This window comes from Pelecanus crispus, chromosome 14 (assembly GCF_030463565.1).
Source record: "Pelecanus crispus isolate bPelCri1 chromosome 14, bPelCri1.pri, whole genome shotgun sequence".
In the NCBI taxonomy this organism is placed as follows: Eukaryota; Metazoa; Chordata; class Aves; order Pelecaniformes; family Pelecanidae; genus Pelecanus; species Pelecanus crispus.
Window position 1 is genome coordinate 6,731,594 of NC_134656.1, and position 22,550 is coordinate 6,754,143.

The window sequence follows — 22,550 nt, forward strand, 5'->3', positions numbered from 1 at the left end:
GAAAATCTTAGAGAAGGCAGCACTGCAAGACCAGTGGGTACAGAACCACGTAGAAATGGTCCCTGTCTAAAGGAAGAAAAACAAATTATGGCAGAGGGAGTTGTACCTCTGGGAGCACAAGAACAGGATAGAGAGAAGGGGAAAGAGTGACAAATTCATTGCGGGGGAAGAGCTCGCCCTGTTCTTTGCCCTCTGCAAAGCCGCAAAGTCTTTTCTGTTCTTGTCCCTCCCTTGGCAGGGAGGGACCGAGTGTCAGGGAAGCTCTGTGGTGCTGTCCTTCTATACTTGTCTGAGTAGTTCTCTTTCTTCCCCTGGTGTCTTTGGGACAATTGTGTTGAGACATCCCAGTTCTGATCTGAAGGACATTGAAGAACCTCCCCCATTTCTTACAAAACTGATGGGCTTTATTTTTAAAATGGAGCAGGGCTACTGTGGAGGTCTGACCTTTTTCGGTTTCTGCTGCTGCTTAGCCAAGACGTCGTTGCTGTAGGGCAGTGCCCTTGGATTTTGTCGTGGATACCCGCTTACTGGTTATTGAAATGTCAGTAGATGAAATATTCCTCTTAGAAGCTCCACAGTTAAATAAGTAAGCTGGAAAGCAAGGGACTTACTGTGGGAACTGTTTGGTTTGTTAGTTTTACTAATGCTCAGTCTGGATGCTGGCCACCAGCTAGGCTGTGAACAGTAGCATAGCTGGGAGATCTTGAGAGAAGCTGCATTCAGTGGCATTTGGTTTAGGTTATAGCAGGAAATTCTGCATCTGGGCCCTTTGTCTCAGATTTTCTGCTTTGATGCCCTGAACATACCATAGCCATTGCTTAACTCAGAGCTGCTGCTGCAAAAAGAGTTAAAAATAAAAATTCTTCCTTTTCGGGCTGCTTGTAACAAAATACTCAAGTAGAGGATGTTCCTAATCAGGAGTCCTTTCTGAACAGGCTTTTGCTTCAGCAGGAATCTTCCAATAGGACTGTTTCCTCTTCTGAAATATTTCAGAACTGGGGACGCTGAGTAAGCTCTAGTTCCTTTGCTGGCTACACTAGTTACACAGAAGCAGACCATCAGCTCTAGTGGTCACAGAATGATCCATTTTAATGATGCAAGTAACCTGCAATAAAAGAACATAATAGGATGCCACATGGATATGGACATTGAGAGAAGCAACAAATGGGACACCTGACTGGACCATAAACACATTTTAAAGAGAGAGCAGTGAAAGAAAAGGTCATTAAAATATAGGCATAAGAGGAATAATGGCCAATGAAACTAAGAGGCTGTGCCATCACATTGCTCATATGTCTGCAGCTACCAGCAAGGAGAACTTCTATATTCAGCAATGTTGTGCTTTGGTCTTTGTTGATGGTACGTGTCCAGAGCTTGCTATTTCTTACCCCGCCTCCTCTGGTCCTGCACTTCCCAGGACCAATGGACAATGTTCGGAATCAAAGTCCACGGGATGGTAAATCACTTTCAATTGCTACTGTCGGATGCTGCCAGTGTCAGAGCTTCTGTTGCTCCTATCTACCAGGAGATGCGTTGTGGCAGTGAGACTCCCTGCAGCTCACACCGCCACCATCACTGTTTCCTAGGAGTTCTTCAGAGACTAGGCTCAGCTGCAGCACAGTGGCTTGGCACTTTTTCTTCCACGTGCTCTTGTGCTGAGCATGCACGTCACAGCATCTCACAGGGGAAGAAAGAACCAGCTGCTTGGGACCAGGACAGATTGGGTCAGCCAAGGAAGAGTGCTTCGGTGGACTAGTAAACATGTGCTGCAGCGCACCTTCAGTGGTCAAGCCTACGTTTATTGGTGCTGGTATCAGCAAATTCGTGCTGGTTACTCCGCTCTTGGGGAATTCCTCTTCTATGATCTACTATGTGTATTTTATCACAGGTAGCCTCCTGGGAGTTGTGTGTGTAAATGACCCAGTCAACCAGACTATACCCAGTCCTGGCAGAGCATGCTGGGGAGCTGGAGTGACAGCGCACTGAGGATGCAGTAGATGTGGTTGGGCCTGCCAACCGGGGATTGTCACAGTCTGACAGCAGGGAGCTGGGCTGCCTTTCTGAGCCATGAAAATACTGCCCTTGGTTAGGATGGTGACTTGTTTTCTGGCATTGTTGGCATCTGTACCAAATAGTTTTGTCATCATCAGTACTGTAATGTCTTGGCCTAGTGCACTGGTAACCCTTGTCTTTCCTGTGACCTTGGGGATGATTGCTTTTTGGCCTATTAGTGAATAAACTAATGAAAAGTGCTGTGATGTTCATATTGCAACTGAATTATGCAACAAATCCACGAAACCCTTCACTAGTTGATTTCAGTTTCTTCTTTACTTCGTAGGAGAAGACAGGAAACAGGTGATAAAGGTTAGAAACAGAAAAGGAACAGGACAAAGCAAACAACTCGCATTTGTTCCTGGACCAGAAGTTTCTATCCAGATTTTCTACCACAAGTCCTCCATTGATAGTAAGTAATGGTGAACAGAAGCTGTAAGATAGAGAGGTCCATTTTCCTGCTATTGACAGCGTTAGGCGATGTCAGAAGAATATTAAATATGTAGGCCAAAATACTGCCCATTTCCTCAAGTTTACCTTTGGTGATGCCCTGGAGGAAGACTCTCTTCAGGAACAGGCCCAGGTATCCCCAAATCTGAAGGGCAGGGCATGGGGAGAAGGGAAAGATAAAGAGACAAAACCACTAGTCATCATCTGCTAAACACAACCTCCAGTAAAGATATTGTTCCTTTCCTGCAGAATTTTCCTGAATTTCTGCACAGAAATTCTGGCTCTTTTTAATGGAAATATTGTCCCGGCTCTCTCAGGCTGGGATTTAATTATTGAACAAAAGGGTTTTCCTCCCTGAAAAAAGTTTTTTTAGAAAAAAACATTCCATTTGAGTCAAACTGCAAAACTTACATCTCAAAATAGTTCAAGAAATGTTTTCACTGTTTCAATTTTATGTTGTACTTGGGGAAAATGTTAATTATAACTTCATACTTTTGTTAGCGCTTTGAAAACCATAAACTACATGTTAAAATGAGCAAGAAATAATTCCATGTTCTTTAAAGGAGGGAAGCAAAAAATTTCAGGTGGTTTGAAACAGCATTTTGCTGTCCCCCTGCCCTGCCAAATTTTTGTTGAGCTGTTATGTTAAAACTAAGTAGTATTTTCTGATTTAAAAAAAGAAAAGAACATGCCAGAAGGTTCCTAAAAATCTCTGCCTGAGCTGCCAGGGCCACATCCCATGACCTTTTCATGGGATTGCATGTGGCGCTGGTAGCACGAACTGAGCAGGAACTGTCCACCCACTGCAATGAGGGAATGGTCAGGACACAGAAGAACATTAAACAAGATGTCGCAGCTCTGGGACATACAACACAGTTGTATGGGCAAGGCAGACATTCTTAACAGCTAAAGAAAAGTGAATTCAGAGCTGGAACATATCGATAGCACTGGGCCAGGCCTCAGGTGGGCCCTTTCTATTCAACTTCTCACAGGCAAGCATACCCAGGTCTCACCCATCTGGATTGGTAGTGTCCTCCTTAGTCTGGTAGTGTCCTCTTCTGCAGGTTGTACTATTTTAGACCTTATTAATACAGACTCTTCTGTCTTGTCACATCCAATGAGACAAATAATCCATCTACTTTGGTATCACCCAATTTCTGATACTTTTAGAAGGTATTTAATGCCCGCAGTGAACCTGGCCAAGTGCAGAATACCTTGAACAACAACAACAACAACAAAGATCAGCATGGTACGTAATTAACCTTCTTTAAAGGCTTAGTTAGAAACTCTTAGAGCCTTCTAGTTACCATGTCTACTCTATTCAAACAGAAGGCAGCAAAGATTCGTTGCAGTGGCTCTAAACAGGATATGAACACAATTGAACTGTCAAGACATCAAAACAACATATCAGCACTGGATACAAAAGCTATATCCATGGAGCCTGGGAAGATATTTAAAAAGAAAACCACAGTTACCTGCACTGAAATCTGGGCAGAATGAGTCCAGCTTCTGCATGATCTCAAAAGGCCTAAAATGTGCCTTTTACAAAAAACTCAGTTGCCACAGAAGGGCAGCACGGTCACAGACGGCAAGGGTCAAAGCTCACTCAGGTGATGCCATCCAGTTCCTTACAGTACAACACCCACACCCAGTTGGCTGGAGCATCGCAGGCATTGCTGATGAGGAAAAGCCATCAACAGCTCATCAAGCAATTGCCAGCAACATGATGTCCTCAGCATTGCAGCACGACAATGACATCAGCTGAACATGACAACTGAAACATAGGCAGGACGTTTCCTGCTAAATCACATGGACCAGTTACTACACCATGCTTTTAGTTAATGGATAAGCACATAGAGAAGAGCATAAGACAAGAAAGAGGGTATATATCACATGCATTCTCAGAAAAACAGAAAAAGGTTGATAGATCAGTTGATCTGTATTTTTGAAGTAAAGCCAAGCTCATGAATGAAGCATATGGATTGGTACTAAATCAGGAAATTCATTCTGCTTCTTGAAGTATTGTTTTCCTTCTGCCAGCCTGGGGGTGCGAAGACCAGTCCTACCTCAAAGGACATTTTCATCAGCCTACAAGAAGAAAAAAAACAACCCTTCTGTTTCCTTACCAGAAGGGCAGCTTTGACAGCACTGCCCGTGAACATAAGGAGGTCTAATAAGAGCAAGATAGTAGCAAGCAGGTTCTCAGAGGAGTGCATGATAGGAAAGTTACTACTGGGAAACTTTTCCCTGGGCCAAGCCATGTTCATAATAGTTTGGAGAGTTCAATCATCTCTTTCATTTCCTCACTGCTGCTGGCAGGACCACCAAAGAAAGGTGCTCAGATGATGAATGGGATGACCTAAGCCATTGTGAAAGACATAGGTCAGCATTACAGAATGACTCGAACTGCATCACACAGCCTATGGTTGAAAAAAAGCTTGATAGGAGAAGGGTTCAATGAAAAAGGTTTTGCTAAGCTGTTCACCTTTAATAAACATTTCCCATCTCTCTGTTTTTTTGTGAAAAGCTGTTTCAGTCCAGTGCATGTGTTTCTGAAATGCTACATACTAATATTTGAAGTCTGAGAACATTCAACAGATGTTAAAGTTGTTCCTTACAAATATATAAGTACTGCTCTGTAAATTAAACATTAATGCATAAACAACCAATTACTGTCTGCAACCCTGCTGCTTTAGACTGTGAGTGAACTCCATGTAGAAAAGGAGACCTCTAAGGAAAAGAGTCAGCCGTCTGCAGAAAGCAATTACCTGTCAGTAAGTGATATCTGTCCTTTTGAGTCCCTATAAATCCCACTCTGTTACAGCAGGAGCATGGCAGACAGCTGCCATTCCAAAGAAAAAAAGATTGTATTTTAACTCTGGTTTTAGTCATTTGAGAATAGTTTGAGCTACTGCGTTATTTCTGCACTTTACCAAGTACAATAATCGCGCCCTATTCTGAACAAAATGTCTCTCCCTTTGTTGTAGATTAGTTGTATCGTAGGCTAGCAGAGACAGGTGACTGAACCAGTTGACAGTGCCTCAGAAAAGGACATTGGAACTTACGTGTTTCTGGGAGATGGCACAACTGTGATTAAAAACCTTGGGAGGGTTTGAAGAAAATCCGTTACTTGGGTTTTGCTTCATAGTATTCCCAGGAACTGAACTTTATCATCTTCCTTATCTGGTCCAGCAAAGCAAAGAGTGCAGCACTACTAATGATTTGTATTTCAGAAATATCAATGACAGAAAGCATTCACAAAGCATTTGTTAATACACCATAAAGTAAGGAGGAGAGACTTAACTGACCCAGGTATTTAACAGGCAGCTTCCAGCATTTTTCTACTACTACAACAAACTCATTATTGGATCTCGGCATATACATACTTCACATGTATAAAGCAGTTATTGCCTGCAAAAGATATACTGGACAGTAAAGGGTAAACTTTCCCTATTCACAGTTAAGAGCACTACCTTAATCTTTTATCTAGGCCTGCTTTTCAGTGGCACTTGATACAGGAGCTATACGAAACACTTCCTTGAATACATAAAGCCAGAGATCGAGTTACACATGATTGCAGATCTATGCTGCTAGTAAGACAAAAGCTCCTATATTACCTGGCACATGCCTGCTAAATTATTGAAGTGTCTCTTCAAACTGAATATATTCAGTGGATAATTAGTCAACAGAAGAAAATGGTCTCTTTTTACAAAGCTAACGTTGACAGGTATTGTATCTTTCATGCATTGTAACAAAAAGTATTTGCAGAACTGATGCAACACAAACATTTGGAATTGCTCTGCCAATGCCCGAGTGTTCCCGAGGCGCGTGGCCCCCTTTGTGACACTGCCTCAGTCTCTTATGACCTTACAGGCAAGTCCTAAACAGGGTGAATTCCTTTTACCTAGTGTAGCCCTATCCCCGTTTCAGCAGCAGGTAACTGGTACCCATACATGGAGGCTCGCTTTGCATTTGAGGAACGAGCCTGATCAAAGTGAAATAGAGACCCGTAAGACTGCCGCCAGCCCTGGGCCGTGCTAGCCTCTGCTGCCGCGTCAAGCGGGACCTACGGGGCAGTGCAGGCAGATCACTGCCACTTTTAATTCCTAACGCTTGTAGTTGTGATACCCCAGTGCGCCACTCCACTCCAGCAGCTCTATTTTCATGAGCTTGTTTCCTGCTGCAGATTCTTGGGAACACAGGCTATTCCATGCGCACGCAGAACTTACCGCACAGTGAAAGTGCTAGCATCCGTCTGCTGAAACCACCACGGCCAGCCGGCTGATGTTACTTCGTTTATTCTGACCTGGCAAGGGGAGAACAGTAGCAGTTCCCACACTAAAATGGCTGTCCTATTGCTGAGAGCAGTAGGATGGTCTCTGTACTGCCTGCATATAAACCTAAGCTTACCTGGAAATAAGAATAGAGGGCTTTCAGCTGTTTGATCATGAGCTGTAGGATGAAATACACAGTTCTACCAACTGCAAATCACAGCCTGAGGTGTGCAAAGACAACATTCCGTCACAATGCAGATAGCACTGCGGCTTTTTCTTTTCAAGTACGCCTGTCACCCAACATTAAGGGGACAGACAGGCTCTTTTAGGGATCCTTGGCAGAATGATGACGGTGCTAAATTGTAGTTACAGTTAAAGCTTTATTTTCTAAACAGGATATTATGATTAGTACAGCACAGAATATACGATTGAAATGGCACAGGATTTCTATATGCAGAATCAATGTAGTACAATCTATAAGTAGCGTAATACAGAGTTTATAATACAGCTTAATTTATAATTTCTAATCACCTGGACCGTCTGCAGATCGGGTCAGATCCTAATACCTGCTTCGCTGTATCAAGATACAAGCATAATCTAGACTTGAAAATCATATAAAAGAATACAAGTCACTCAGTCCTCAGAGGAAGCAGACAAGGATGGAGGCATCCCTGGCCACCAGCACCTCCCAGGTCTCGCTGTCCAGCAGCAGTTTGGGTCCAAGTTCCCCACTTTGGGCTTCCGACTGCTTGATTTTACAGCCAGTGCTCCGGGTGCTGTTACGCTTCCCTGTTCTGTGGTGGGGTCATCAACACCTGGCTGGCTGGGTGCCTGGGACCTTCAAGGCCAGCAAGGAAGGGAGTAATCGGCCTGGCGCCCAGGAATCCTGAAGCCAGCAGGGAGGGGGAGAGGAAATCTGTTTGGTTTGTCTACTTGGTTCACAGGACCTTCAGGGCCTGATAATGAGGGAAAGGGAATAATAAATGACCCGCTCAGTCACACAGAACGGCTGCTTACCTTACAAAATGGCATTAGTTACGCTAACCATGTTACCAGGGGTCGGGAGCAGGGGCTACCAGTCACATATGCCCCAGGGACAAAATAGGTACATGAGGTAAATAAGCAATTTAAAAACATATTCAGATCTTATAATTCCAGACTATCTATCCTTTTCATTATCTGGTGCATTTCCCAGCTTTGAAAGTGAAAATAAAAAAGACATTGCACTTCAAATTTTTGGAAAAAAGTGCCCTTGTTTTTAAGTAGCTTATCACTGAGCTTACCTGTCTGGTTTTTAGTGAAGTATTTTTATTGGTTTTTTTTTTTTCTTTCTTCCTTCAAGAAATCCAGTTTAGAAAAAAAACCCCAAAAACTCTAGAGTTGCTTACCAGTTTTAAACCTAGTCTCCTACAATGGCTGTATGAAAACTAGTTTAAGTTATTAAGATTTGTCTTAGAAGGCAAAGTTAGTAGCCAATAGTCGAGCTCATACGCTAACTCATTCAGCTCCACCCTCACTTAATTCTAAACTCTTAAAATGTCTGGCCCCCAAACATGCTACCAACACCTTTGATACTGCCTAGATCCCCAAAACTCAGGCAGCCATACAGCTGTCCCTCTGAGCACCCAAAAAACCATCTCATAGTTTGTTCTAAAAAGGTCTCGGTTTACACGTCTGGATAGGTATCATGTACACTCCCATAGAACTGAAGTATTTCCATCTTGTATGTATCTTCATCCATTCTCTGAGTATTCGTGGAGCCAAGCGTGCAGCAGCCCGGGCTGCAGGGAAAGCTCTGGTAAAGCAGCCATCGATGCTGCCATCTCCTGGCATAACAGGGGATTTACAGCAACAGCTTTAAATGGCACATTTTGGAGCATTTTGTGCACACTGCCAACTGCTAGCGTAGAAAATTTTATTAGGGAATTGGTTTTATTCTGAATTTGTTCCATTCATTATCTTGTGTTGCAGCACTAGATGATGATTCTCACCTGGCTGGTTAGCCGAACAACCTAGGGAAATGTTAATATATAGTGAATAGCCATCAAAACTTTCTGGAAGCAAGGTAAGTTAGTCTTACCCCGGGCTGCAAATGACATTTAGCTAGCAAATCTGGAGATGTAACAACTTAGCAGCATAAATCTTAACTCTTCATTTTGCCCTGGTTCATGTCTGCAAACAGCAACACCAGAAAAGCAAACAAGAAATGTGGCTTCTATCATTTAAAAAAGACCAGATAGTGGAAACCTTTTGAGAGTGGTTTGACACAATTCCTTATAGTGGACAGTTGCCCAAACGCCTCATCTGCAGACAGCACTTAATCGCAATTAAATTGAACCAGGTCTAAGCAATAGTTTTATTGATGTTTCCCACACACACCTAGCCCCACCTCCATCCCAAATCCATACTTCTCTGGAGAATGACTCAAACTGACCTGTTTTCCTAGGAGCTAGGCTGGAGTACTCACCAATTCAGTTACTGCATTTCATCTGACAGATGGTAAATTAAGATACTCTGCCTGACTGCTTGCTATTGCGCAAACACACCTTGCTTTCATTTGTGAAAGGCTTTAGCAAACTTTTTGTCAATTGCTTCATTTTCCAAAACACACTTTATTAAACCAACATGCAAGACCACTGACATGTGAGACTAGCAGGAGGAAGGTTAAGATAACTTATCTGAAAATGTTTATAAAATGTCCCCATTTTGTGAGGCTTAACTGAGTTGCTCTTTATGCCAAAGATTATTGTTCTGCAATAAAACACAAACATTGACAGCAAACTTAAAAAAAAAAATGAAAACAAGTTATTTTATAAATCTAGCATTCCTATGGTTAGCTTTGTGTACACACGTTAGAATCTTACATTCTACTTCTTTTTTTTTTTTTTTTTGAGGAGGTAACTCCCATAGAATAGCAAGTTAATACATTTCCAGAATGTGCGCTAACGCTTATTTGTGTGTGAATAAGCTCTCACTACATGTTTGATGCTTGAAGGGGTACAGCTGTGTGTACTTTACAAGAGAACCTCACAATAATTCCAGGGAGGAGTAAATTGCTAATGCATTCTCTTAACTTTGGTAATGGAAAACAAATCAGTTCAAAGTTTGACTGTCCTCCTAATAGAATATATCTAATGTGCACAGCAACGCAATGGAAAATATGCCCTTCTAGAATTAGTCTGAACAATTAATGTGATGACTAAATAATTCTGAAACCTCGCTGACAAAGAAATTGATTCCAACAGGAGAATAAGGACTCATATTAATATAAAACTGTATTACCAAACAAGAGAACTTACCAGTGCTGGCTTCATAATGAAAATATATTTTGGCCAAAGTTAGTATCCAGTTAAGTAGGTGCAACTCCATTGGATCCAGCAGAAACGTACCTGCTGAACTGGAGTGAATCTATTTTCTCATCACTCATTCACATTGTTAAGTATTTAAATAAAGAAACAGATTTTTTTTAAAACAAGAAACAGATGATACATTCCACTCTTCCCTGTTTGTACCAGTGGGAGCTCTGCACACAAGAGATTAGATTTCCCCCCCACCCCCCATCAATGATCACACACACTTAACCTTTAGCCTGCAATTGCTTGGTGGCATTCATTTGACTGGGGAGACTGGAAAAATGTGCTAACAACCAAAGATTACAGCATAACAATCACAACCTTTAAAAATAAAATTCAACAAAAACAAAAGAAATGTTTGAGCAAATGACCAGCTATTGATTTAACTGCTGGGAACTCTTCCCTGTCTTAAAGAAAACAAATGGTCCATGAATGTGAAATCTAAAACCATGTAAAACAGAATTAGCAAGAAAAAAACCTAACTTGAGAAATAAAACCCAGAACAGAGCATCTCTGAACAGCAGCAGAGTATATTTCATGGACTTTCCTCAACTATACAACTGTACCAAACAAGAAATACACACCCAACGAAAACTGATGAACACCACAAAGAGTCTGAAGTTAAAGGACCAGTAGGCTATAGAGAGTTTGAAGATAACATGATTCATTTGTACTAAAGATGAATTGTCAGATGTTTGGCTGTTGAGATAGCAAGGAACTTGATTCATTCTCATAAAACAAAAGGCCTTTCACACTAGTCCTCTTAATTCTTTGATGCAAAACCACAGGAATCATTCATAATGAAATAGCAACTGGAAAAAGCATTAGATTTCCAGCTCAAGCAGCTGGAGAAAAAGTACTTTACTTTCAGAAAACATATCTGAATTACAGTGAAAGGACAAGAAGCTGCTTTTAGAAGTGAAGCACACCACCTTGCCCATGTTATTATAACAGAACTTTTGAATATAAAAAAGCATTTACTAAAAATTTTATTTGAAATGTAGCATGAATCCATAACCATAAGTGTTACAACATACAGTTTTACAGAGAATTTGTACAATATGACAGGTATTTCTATACATGCGCCTCCCCCGTTTTTATTTAGTCAATATCAAACCACCAATAGTTAAACAGGAATAATAAGCATTCACTTCTAAAAAGAAAACTTTGGCATGTATACAACTAGTTAGTTAAAAGTAAACAGTGGTAGATTCAAGTCAGAAAGAGACCCACTTGTTTTGTTTCACAGCGTTTTTCATCAGGATGAAACTCACCAGCACTATTTTCTAGTTAATACAAAAATGAGTACTTTTTTTCAGTCCAGAAACCCCTGTTAAGGGACAAAAACATATTCAGAGAGATGCAAAAGAACCCACTTTTAACTCTGAAAGGTGTCAGTTTTAAAGCAGTTTAGGCCACAAGTATTTTACACGCATTGGTTTGGTCATGAACAAAACAAACCATTTCATGGTTTGCTCATATTATTGAACTGTGTATCATTTGGCACAACTGACAATTTCTCCTTTGGACTAGAATAAGCACGAATACCATTGGCTCAAAAGTCATGTCCATTGCTGAAGTGTAAGAAAAAAACTGAAGCAGAATTTGCACTGTGCCCATCTTCTGTCTTGAGTTTCCGTCACTGCTGTTGGCCACTTATATACCTACCAAATTCATCCAAGAAAGAGGGAAAGCAATTTGCAAGGCATTTCTTCCTGGCATACAGCAGACAATATTTCCATTTTAAAAATCAGAAAGCAATGAAAGAACCCCTGAATAATAAGTAATAATAAGCCTCCTTTGAGAAGAATTACTTGCAATTCTTGAAGTACTTACAAAAAAATACAGTATTTAAACAGCTTCTCTGGAACTATTGTAATTAACATATTTTAATGTAGTACTAATAAAATAAATCCATAGATACAAATGGTTGTACTTCTAAGCAGAAATATTTAACTCAGATTTAGATTTTGCTGCAATTTCATTATTGCTGTGGAACAGACAGTGGTTAAGTCACGTGAATACTAACCTCTCTTTCTTATACACATCAGAATATCTAATTTGAAAAACTGTTCTCCAGTGAGTCAGAACACACTTAATGTAATTTTTAGAGTTCCTGCTAAATGTTAGCGATCCAAAGTTGACTGAACCGTGGTGTAACAGAGCACAAATGGCAGAAGAGCAGTGGAGTAGAGGCAGGAATGGCAGAAAAACCGTAGAGTAACACAAGTCAGACTCATACTCACTACTTCTTATTCCTAGGCTTTAACTCTTCTGCTGCATTTCGCAGAAAAATGTAGTTTTTCTTTTGTGGATTATAAAATTCATGACCCTAAAAAGAAAAGTAATCTGCCTTTACTCTCTTCAAAGAAGATATATCAGCATTACTTTAAAATGTAAGAATATGAATATTCCATCAGTTTGTTTTATTGAGATTTAAAGTCTTTTAAGACCAGATAATGGACAACATTGGTGGATTAGAAACAGCTTACTATAACAAGTAATTACAAGAACTGTGCATATAAAGTAAAATCGAAGGGATGTTTATCTATTTTAAGGCATAAGAAACTTTTCATTAAAAAATAACCACATATCTCTAAGCTCAACTTCATATATGAAGGATAAGAGCTCAGTATTATTTTTTTTTTTAAATGTCATTCTAGGCAGAGAAAAAATTAAAACTTTAATGGCCACCCAGTTTCACTTTATATTTTCTATCTTTTAAATGAAATAAGGTCACATTTTTCCAAAGTGAAGCCCAAGTTCTACAGGCAACTGCAAAAAAATCTTTGCTCCCCAACTGCAGATGCAAATATACTATTTTGCATATCGACTTTATTTGCATACACTAGTGACTCAATATGCAAGTATTCAAATCAGGGAGAATAAACACTAATAAAGCTATTAAAGTCCAACGCATGACTTGAGAATTACCAACTCCACTTGACAGAAATGGTTCTAGAAAGGAAATTTAGTACCTACTGGTTTTACTACTTTATATTGGTTTACAGATCTGAAAGATACCTTGGTACGTATCTACCATTGCAGTCTACCCAAGCACTTGGAACAGAAGAATTCATCTGCCCTAGTGTCTAACAAAGTTATCTTACTTTGGGCATGTCCTGGTTTTGGCTGGGATAGAGTTAATTTTCTTCCTAGTAGCAGGCATAGATGCTGTGTTTTGGATTTAGTAGGAGAAGAATGTTGGTAACACACTGATGTTTTAGTTGTTGCTAAGTACTGCTCATGCTAGTCAAGGACTTTTCAGCTTCCCATGCTCTGCCAGGTACACAAGAAACTGGGAGGGGGCACAGCCAGAATACTTGATCCAAAGCGACCAAAGGGCTATTCCATACCATATGATGTCATGCTCAGTATAGAAACTGGGGGGGGGGGGTGGCCAGGGAGCAGCGATCGCTGCTCGGGAACTGTCTGGGTATCGGTCAGCGGGTGGTGAGCAATTGCATTGTGCATCACTTGCTTTGTATATTGTTATTGTTATTATCATTATTATTATCATTACCATTTTACTTTATTTCAATTATTAAACTGTTCTTATCTCAACCCAGGAATGTTTCTCACTCTTACTCCTCTGATTCTCTCCCCCATCCCATCGGGGCAGGGGGAGTGAGTGAGCGGCTGCGTGGTGCTTAGTTGCTGGCTGGGGCTAAACCATGACAGGGCAGCATCCAGAAGACTAGATACAATGCAGTAAATTAAAATTTTGCTCTCTTGGTGGCATGCAATCAAGCTCATCTGTGTGATTTCTGCTTTCATTTCAGTCAAAACCACAAGGATCCTTATCCTCAAATTTAAAAGCATTAGTTACAACAGGGAAGTAATACTTTCAATGGAAGCTGCAATTCCATTAAAATCAGTTACGTTTCAACCTTGCTACTCCCTTCTTAAACTATTAAGAAGTATTGATTCTCCACATACTGTGGCTCGTTGTGATTCTCTTGTATCTATATGACTTACTGTTAAGTCAAGTTTGGAAGAGAACTACACAGTAAGTGCCACCAGCAAGCTGCACTGAATGGTACTGGAAATTTAGTACATGGCATTCAAACACTGGTTTAGGTGTTTATAACCACAGTCACAGCTTTTTTTTTTGAAGTTAAAGAGAATCTGTAGACGAAGCACAGATGTGCATTTCAAACAAGATTTGTGGGAACCTGTTAGGGTGCCACATTTCTTCATGACACTCCCCACAGCAGAATGTGTGTGAGCAACCAGAGTAACTTCTGAATCACGTAATTTATGTTTTGCTCATCCACATTCGCAAAATAGCATTGTTTAGCAATCTTACGCAAATGAAGCTAAAAACGAAAGGATGCACTACAGTGTTAAATTTCATCAGGTGTCTAAAAGGACCACTTTAAGTTCTCTTGCATGCTTGTGAAATTAGAAAGACTCAGCTACTATTTATAAAGAACAGCAAAAGCCTCATGTGAAAAGGCCAGTCTTAGTTGTCAACTGCAGGTATGAATATGAGTCTAAAACTTTCTTACCTTTGACCAATCATAACTGGAAGCATATGCAAATATATTGCCATTATGGTTGAAACAACAAGCAGATATCGGCTGGTCAAGTTGCTCTGATGTTTTTAGCTTCGTTCGTGCGTCTTTATCCCAAAAGCTGAATCTACCATCAGATCCTACTGTTGCAAGAGTACCATGGACAGGGTGAAATGCTATCCCATTTACCTGCAGAATCATAAAAATACACTATGTAGTAACACCACACATGGGAACAATCACAACACGCGTGCTGGATTAAGAGAGTAAATACACAGGAAAGATTTTTTTCTCAACTAGATATAGTTCCTTTTTTTTTTTTTTAAGTTTTCAGATATGTTCTCTGGAAAAACAAAAGAACCCCACCGAAGCAACAAGGAGAAAACATCACCTTTTTTGTGGTACCTAAAAATTCAATGCATAATCACATTACACAAAATATATTGCTTCAGTATCAGCAAAATTAACAAGTGTCACCTCCACCAAGATGATTTAATGAACGGTTGATCTGGTGCTTGCTTTAAGGGAAGTACAAAAATTTGTCTTTTCTCTAAACGTATGACTATGCCTGGTCTTTAAGCATATATCTAACATAACTTTAGGCAAGATAAAAGGTCAAGGAGAACAAACAATTCATAATAAATTTTACATTAAGAGTATGTATTGCCCTGTATAAATGATCTAGTGGTATATGCTGAACACTTACAGCATAGATATCCTGAGGTGCTGATGTGTTTGTTCCATTGGAGCGATGACATTTAAAAGTGAAATTATCTTTTGCGCTGGAGAGGGGGGGGGAGAAAAAAAAAAGTCTTTTTACTTTTCTCATTGTAAAGTAAGCAATAAAGAAAGGATGTTTTGTTAAATGATACTTACGGATTTGGGGGGTTGATATAATGAATAGCTACTCTTCCTTCAATACTTCCAAGGGCAAATCCAGTAGGTTTGTTCACTTTGTCTTTAAAAATAGCAACACAGCGATGCTAAATTCAAGAAAGATACAGAGGATTTTAGACATAGGCCTGAGGGCCAGATTTTCTGAACACCGTTTGTCCCCATGGAAAACAGACCATCACATACATCAATGCAAAACAAAGCAAAACACACAAACGAGGTCAAGAAATAGGTCAAATTCTATTGAGAATTTGGGCCAGAGTATTTACATTTCTAACTCCTTATGAAGATCAGTAATGGATCAATGGCAAACCAGGACAAGCGCCATACCAAGATAAAGTATTTTGGTTTTGAAACACTGTTTGTTTTTACCAAAAAATGGCAAGCACAGAATTTCAACAATCTGTATAAATACACCTGTAATAAATATAATCATTTACCTGGTGTTTAAGAGGAGATTCTATTCTTCTAAATTCAGAAGGTTGATTCTCTAACTGATAAACTATCAAACCCCTTTCTGCAGTAGCCACAGCAGCCATAGGATGAACCTGGATAAGACAGGTTGGAAGAGAGACATTTGTGTTAATAGCATGGCAGAGAATTCTATTTATTATTTTGCAGAAATACCTGAAGAAGTTAAAGGAATTAGACTATTATCTGGGGGAAAGAGAGGGATGGAAAGGGGAAGAAAAGAAAAAACAAAGTTCATTTGTAGACGTATGTTCAAACAAAACAACTCAGTTCTTCCCTGCCATTGAGAAATTAAACATACCAAAAAATCTTCTAATTATCAGCTGACCCTTCCAATGTGAATCGCAATAGTGCTAATGCAAACTCATCTAGAAATGAGGCTAGGCCAGTCCTAGTGCCGCTTTGGTTTTGTGATGTTGAAAGGATACTGAGCATGTTTTGTATGACTCAAATAGCTATTTTCCAGAGCCTGATCAAGAAGATCAATTTATGTTTTATTGCTAAAATCACACAAGAGATCAAATGCTATGATTCTATACGACCAGTTGGTCTTCAGTGCTAACCTACAGAGGCCTCAACGACTGCCGGTTTATTCATACTCACAGTCACCTAGCTGACACTAGTTTACCGTGTATCATGGCTTACCACATCTGCACAATAACATCTTTCAGGGAGCTGCAATGTCATCATAGGTGTTGGTGAACGGGTATCCCAGAACTGACGGAAACAGAGAAATGAACAGACTTATGCTTGGAGTTGAGGATACACCATTTAAATCACTTTAGTAAAGAGAATACAATTGGCACCAAGTTGTTTCATTCTTGTCTGTAGTCAGAATACTGCAACTCTCTCTGAAGTGAGGCTATTTCATTAATCTGTTTTTTGTATTATTGTTTAATAAAATATTTTCATTCACATAAATATTTTCATACACAGATTACTAGCACGCTTTACGTCCATTTGTTCAGGTAAAAATCATACCTTCAAAGTTTTATCCCAGCTTCCTGTCATCACACAGCTATAATTTGGGGCTTTAATCCAATGGATAGTCTTCACAGGAGCATCATGCTGAAGACAAAAAGGACAAACATAAATACATTTACCAAGATAACAGTCCACATTTCTTGTTTATGCTCTTTTTTTTTTTTTAATGTATTTACGTTTTCTATCCAGTCAAGAAAAGTGATTCATTATTTTAGTGCAGCAGTTAGGATAACGGTTCCTGACACAAAGAACCACAATCAAGTCACCCTATATAGGAACATGGTCACAGCAGAAATACAAATTATGAACAGCAGGACTTCCTGTTTATTTATAAAGGATATTATCCATCATGCTAAAAATCAACACTTTAATATAGTACGTTGTTTATTACAAACTAATATAAAAACCAGCTGCTTCTGACAAGAGCTACAGAAGAAAGGCCTATGTTAATTACACCAACGAGATTTTAAGATCAAGGCTGAGAATCTGAATTTTATCACCTCAAATAAGATACAAGAAGCAATCATTAAAAGGACTAACTCTCTTAAATTATATAACCAGTAACTCATTTCAGTCACCGTAACTACATATTCTATGAACAGACCTTCACTTCTGTAATGTAAATTGTATGTAATGTAAATTATAATCCCTGTTACTGCTGCAGCAGAAAGCTGGTATTTGTGGAAGTGAATTAAATTATTTCTTAAATTTTTTTTTCCCCTATAACACAGCAGTGTGACTTAGTGAGATCACAGCAGCAATGGAAAGAGCTGTCTCAAGTAAAATAGAGGGAAGAGCTGCACAGGTTATTCAAATCACTTTGACTGCAGGTCTCCCTATTCATGGGCACTTCATTATCTCAAAAATATAAAACATACCCTATAACCTCTTCTTTATATAGCAGTATCTACTTTAGAAGAACTAAATTTTAGCTCAATTGGCTAATAAAGGTAGCTTTTAATAAAAATAGAAAAGAAAAAAAAACCAACTAATAGCTCGGTGCTTGCTTGCTTACTTGTGCAATCTGAATAGCTTGATTACTGTTGAGATCCCACATTTTGGCAGTTTTATCACAGGAAGCAGTAAATACCTTACTCCCATCCTAAAAAAACAAGAATAAGGCCAAGAGATTAAATAGCTCTATCATGCAGCAACTATTAGAAAACTGTCAAGTCTTACTCTCTTCTAGTAATAGCATAACATTAATGTAACATATACAGGGATTGCAAGACAAAGAAGAAACATAAAAATGGAAATTTATTTACAACTGCATGTCACAAAAGAGAAAACTGTGCTAGCTATTATCTAGTTTTAAATACATTCTTATTTTTAAACTCACTTTTACCCTTCTTACGCCCATGTTAATCTATTCTATTAGGATATGCTTAGCACATATTTATAGTAACGTAAGTCCATAGCATAATCATGGGCTGCATCTACACGTGGCACTCGTGTCTGTCGGGAAACCACATGCCAATTTATTTAGGGGTTTGGTAAAAACTGTTAATTTATTTTTAAATAGGAACATACATCACTCCAGCAGCCATCTAGTACAGGCCCTGTGTGCATCTGCTGAGCCTTTGGAATTGTCTGTCCATTATCTTGAACTTCCCAGCAGCGAACCTGTAACAGAAGCGTATACAGACATAACATATTAACATTAAGAACTTAAAAGACTTCTCTTCTTGAAGATCCTGGCTTTAGTTTATCCAATGAAAAGCATGATCATAAACACCAAGCTTTTTTCAGAACTACTGAAACCTTATTTTGATTATGTTCCTTTTATCTGTACAGCCACAACTCAACCCCACAACTTCAACCCCACTTCAGAAGTGCCTTACGATCACGTAACACCTCCCAGTGCTCTCCTGGAAAGCCCTTAACCGTCAGCTAGGAAGAAGCTGCCTGCTGCAGGCTACCAGCCAACAGACCAAACAGAACAGTTAAAAAATGCCCTCACATTTGTCTCCCCCTCCCTATTTGTGCCAGCTGGGATCTCGCCCTTCAATCCAACCAAACGCCAGTAAGTTTGTAGGAATGTAATCTTTTTAAGACTACACTGTCAAACTGGATGATTTACCACTGGGCAAACATAATTATCTTAGCCTAACTGGGCAAGAAAATGAAGCTAAAAACCAAATAAGTAGGAAAAAGAAAAATCAAAGTAATAAAAATTTAACAGGGTGTCCTGGTTCTGGCTGGGAAAGAGTTAATTTTCTTCCTAGTAGCAGGCATAGTGCTGTGTTTTGGATTTAGCAGGAGAAGAATGTTGATAACACACTGATGGTTTTAGTTGTTGCTGAGTACTGCTTATGCCAGTCAAGGACTTTTCAGCTTCCCATGCTCTGCCAGGTGCACAAGAAACTGGGAGGGGGCACAGCCAGAATACTTGATCCAAGCTGATCAAAGGGCTATTCCATACCATATGATGTCATGCTCAGTATAGAAACTGGGGGGGGTTGGCCGGGGAGCAGCGATCGCTGCTCGGGAACTGTCTGGGTATCGGTCGGCGGGTGGTGAGCAATTGCATTGTGCATCACTTGCTTTGTATATTGTTATTGTTATTATCATTATTATATTGTTATTATTATCATTACTATTTTACTTTATTTCAATTATTAAACTGTTCTTATCTCAACCCAGGAGTGTTTCCCACTCTTACTCCTCTGATTCTCTCCCCCATCCCATCGGGGTAGGGGGAGTGAGCGAGCAGCTGCGTGGTGCTTAGTTGCTGGCTGGGGCTAAACCACGACACAGGGAAAACGTTCACTACATATTCTGAGCTGAAGCTTAAAAGACATAGGCAAAGGAATGGCTTATCTGAAGATCACAACTGTATTTCTCAGTTGAAGCAGCTCAGCTATGTTAAACTTAGTGCCTTGGCACCAGACACAAATTTTGCAGTTCTGCAAAGATGAAGACTTTCAGGTGCCCTGACGTAAGTTTTTTAGGATCACATTTTGCAGTTTAGGCACCAATGCTCCCACTTCATTCACCTGTAAGTCCGACTGTGAGTACTTACATCATTTGCCCATGATCCTGCAATGAGGAAATTACCCGGCAACGTTGGCGGACTAAATGCTAAACAAGATATGCTGTCATCAGGTGGAGATGTTACTTCAATATCCTACAAAGAACAGAAGACAAAACAAAGTTAGCCACATTTGAAAACTGTGCACTGAGATCCTGTTACTTCTGTAGTGCGAGTTAGTAGGTACTGCTGTGACACACTGAAACACAGCAGAAAAACAGCGGTTCCCATGGGGGCTAACGCACGTACCTTCATTGGGTTATGGTTATCTGCAGTCGTACTGCCAAACATGCTGGTACCTCCAGTACCAAACCCTGATGTTGATCCAAACAGACTCATCCTTGCCCTGCAAACGAGGAAAAGGCTTACTGAGACCTGCGAGGCCCTCAAGCATCCCCAGGGTGTCTCACCGCAGCCACTACACCAGCACACCCCTCGGCCTGCCCGAGAGGCACCCAGGGATATAAAAATATGCGAAATTTAAAAAAAAAAAAAAAAAAAAAGGAAGAGATACCACACTTCTCGTTGCAGCTGGATCCCTGACGGTTCCCGGCCCGCCACCCTGCCACCCCTGTCAGAGATCCCTCCCCGGCCGTCACCTGGCGAGCGCCGAACCCCCTGTGCCCCTCAGCCCTCCCTGGAACGGCGCCTGGGGAAGCCCCGCGCCCGGCACCGGCCAGCACCGCCCGCCCCGGAGCTGTTCCCCCGCCGGCACCCGCCCCAGCCTCCCGCCGCTGCCTACGGCCGGCCCGGCGGGGCAGCGAGGACGCCCGGCAGGCGAGGACGCGCCATTTCGTGGGGTCCCGCTTCGCTGCCGGCAGAACCGGCCGGCGCGGGGAGCGGCCGTTCGGGGGGGAACGCTGGAGCGGGGCCGCCCGGGAGCGCGGGGCGGGCCGCGGCGCCGGCCCTCACTCACCCGTGTGGCGGGCCCGCTCCGGCCCGCTGCCTCCAGCGACGCGGCCCAGCAGCTCCGGCGGCGGCGGGCGGGGGCAGGCCGCGCCTCTCTGCGCAGGCGCCGCGGCCGGCGGGGCGGTGGCGGCGCCTGCGCCCTGGCGCGGCGGGGCGGGAAGGGGCGGGCCGGGCCCGGGCCCGACGAGCGGCCGCCGCACCGCTGGCTGCCAGCCGGGGGGAGCCCGGCGCGGCGGGGCCGGCCCCTGCCCCTGCCCCTGCCCCTGCCCCTGCCCGTTCCGCTCCCCTCGGCTCGCTGGGGAGCCCCGTGGCGCTGCCGCTAAGGAAAGAGAAAGAGAATCCATTACTTTTTCTTTGCCTGCGCTGTGAGGAGCGGGGCGGGCTGAGCAGTGGTGTTCGTAGCACTGCAGTAGGCGCTGTAAATAAGGTGTTTTTTTCCGCCGTGGGGGGAGTTCAAGTGGTCGGGCGGGTTAGCACATCCAGCTCCCCTGGGGCATTACAGTGGCACTAAAGGCAACTGCTGCAGCGTGGGGAAACTTCACCCACCTAACTCTCCCCTTAACTGGTTTAGTGGCGGACTTGGTAATGTTAGCTTAATGGTTGGACTGGATGATCTTAAAGGTCTTTTCCAACCTAAACGATTCTACGATTCTACATTCAAATAGTGGCAGCCTTTGGTAGAATACTGCTACACGTATTTCAGAAACTCTCACAGTCATGGAAGTAAAGCCTGCCTTAAGGCCAGACGTGGAGAACGCTCTGGTGCTGAGCTCTGCTGCTGAGCTCCACGCAGGCCGGTTGCCCGCGCGTGGATCTGCGCCGCTGCGGTAACGCCTGCCGCCTGCCCGCTGCCCTGACGCTGCTGGCCCAGCGGCCTTGAGTCGTTCTGCGCCGAGGTTGTGCACCTGGACGCCAGAAATTACTAGTAGGTAGTAACACTGCTACAGTGCAGTAAATAAAAAGGAACTGTAATTCCTTTTGAGTTTAATACTAGGGGAACAGTAGTAAAAAACCCAAGTAGATAAGTACTGAAAATATTATCTATAAGATCCATGCTGATGACTATAGATCAATTTTGGAAGTATTTTCTGTATGGTCAATTTGGTTTCCTCACATAAAATTTGTTGTATGCTTTAATCACCACAGTTCCCTGCTCCTTTTTACTGTTTTAGAGCCAGCTAAATAAAGAAAATGAACAAGGGATTCTGTTATGATGTGCATCGTTAACAGGATTGTTTATTAAATTCTTAATCAGTAACATCTGCTTGGTTACTTGTTCATTGAAGACAAATGGTAATTTGGTTGCTGGAACATTTATAGCTGCTTGAGATACGCAGTAGTGAAGAATTATCTCTGACTTTTAGGTCTAAATTTACAGCAAACACCAAATGCCACAATGCTGTACTTAAAATAATTTCCAAAAGGAGGCGTGTGCAATAAATTGTTCACAAAGTCTTTTACTCCCTTAAAAAAATCAAAATGCAAAAAAGCAATTCCTTGATACATATTTGAACTTAACATTTTCTGGCCAGAAAGAACATATCTCATTATCTTTTTATGTATGTACCATTGCATTTGGCCTTGTTACAGTGCAGAAGCCACAGAATGGAAGCAA

At 41.4% G+C, this 22,550-nt stretch overlaps 1 protein-coding gene across 4 annotated transcripts; it reads right to left on the bottom strand.

Moving 5' to 3' along the window:
* Positions 1–8,532: 8,532 nt before the first annotated feature.
* Positions 8,533–20,980, bottom strand: RAE1 (ribonucleic acid export 1). Of its 4 annotated transcripts, none has more exons than XM_075721053.1 (13): positions 20,943–20,980; positions 20,276–20,372; positions 20,018–20,122; positions 18,526–18,618; positions 18,011–18,097; positions 16,993–17,079; positions 16,657–16,728; positions 15,981–16,088; positions 15,523–15,629; positions 15,353–15,428; positions 14,641–14,835; positions 12,376–12,461; positions 8,533–11,459 (listed from the first exon to the last, which is right to left on the bottom strand). In XM_075721053.1, coding segments are annotated over exons 2-13 (1,107 nt in total). In that variant the 5' UTR covers positions 20,366–20,372; positions 20,943–20,980; the 3' UTR covers positions 8,533–11,458. The 4 variants fall into 4 exon arrangements, with proteins under 4 accessions (XP_075577168.1, XP_075577167.1, XP_075577164.1 ...); XM_075721052.1 differs by having other exon boundaries at positions 8,533–11,793; XM_075721049.1 differs by having other exon boundaries at positions 8,533–12,461.
* Between the last annotated feature and the right edge of the window lie 1,570 nt (positions 20,981–22,550).

Excerpts from the sequence above, each read along its gene's own strand:
- RAE1 (XM_075721053.1), bottom strand. The coding sequence starts at position 20,365 with ATGAGTCTGTTTGGATCAACATCAGGGTTTGGTACTGGAGGTACCAGC. Across the intron at positions 18,098-18,525 it reads TAGATGGCTGCTGGAGTGAT|GATGGGAGTAAGGTATTTAC; the intron begins GTATGTTCCTAT and ends TTGTTTTTTTAG. Across the intron at positions 17,080-18,010 it reads AAGCTATTCAGATTGCACAA|CATGATGCTCCTGTGAAGAC; the intron begins GTAAGCAAGCAA and ends TTTTGTCTTCAG.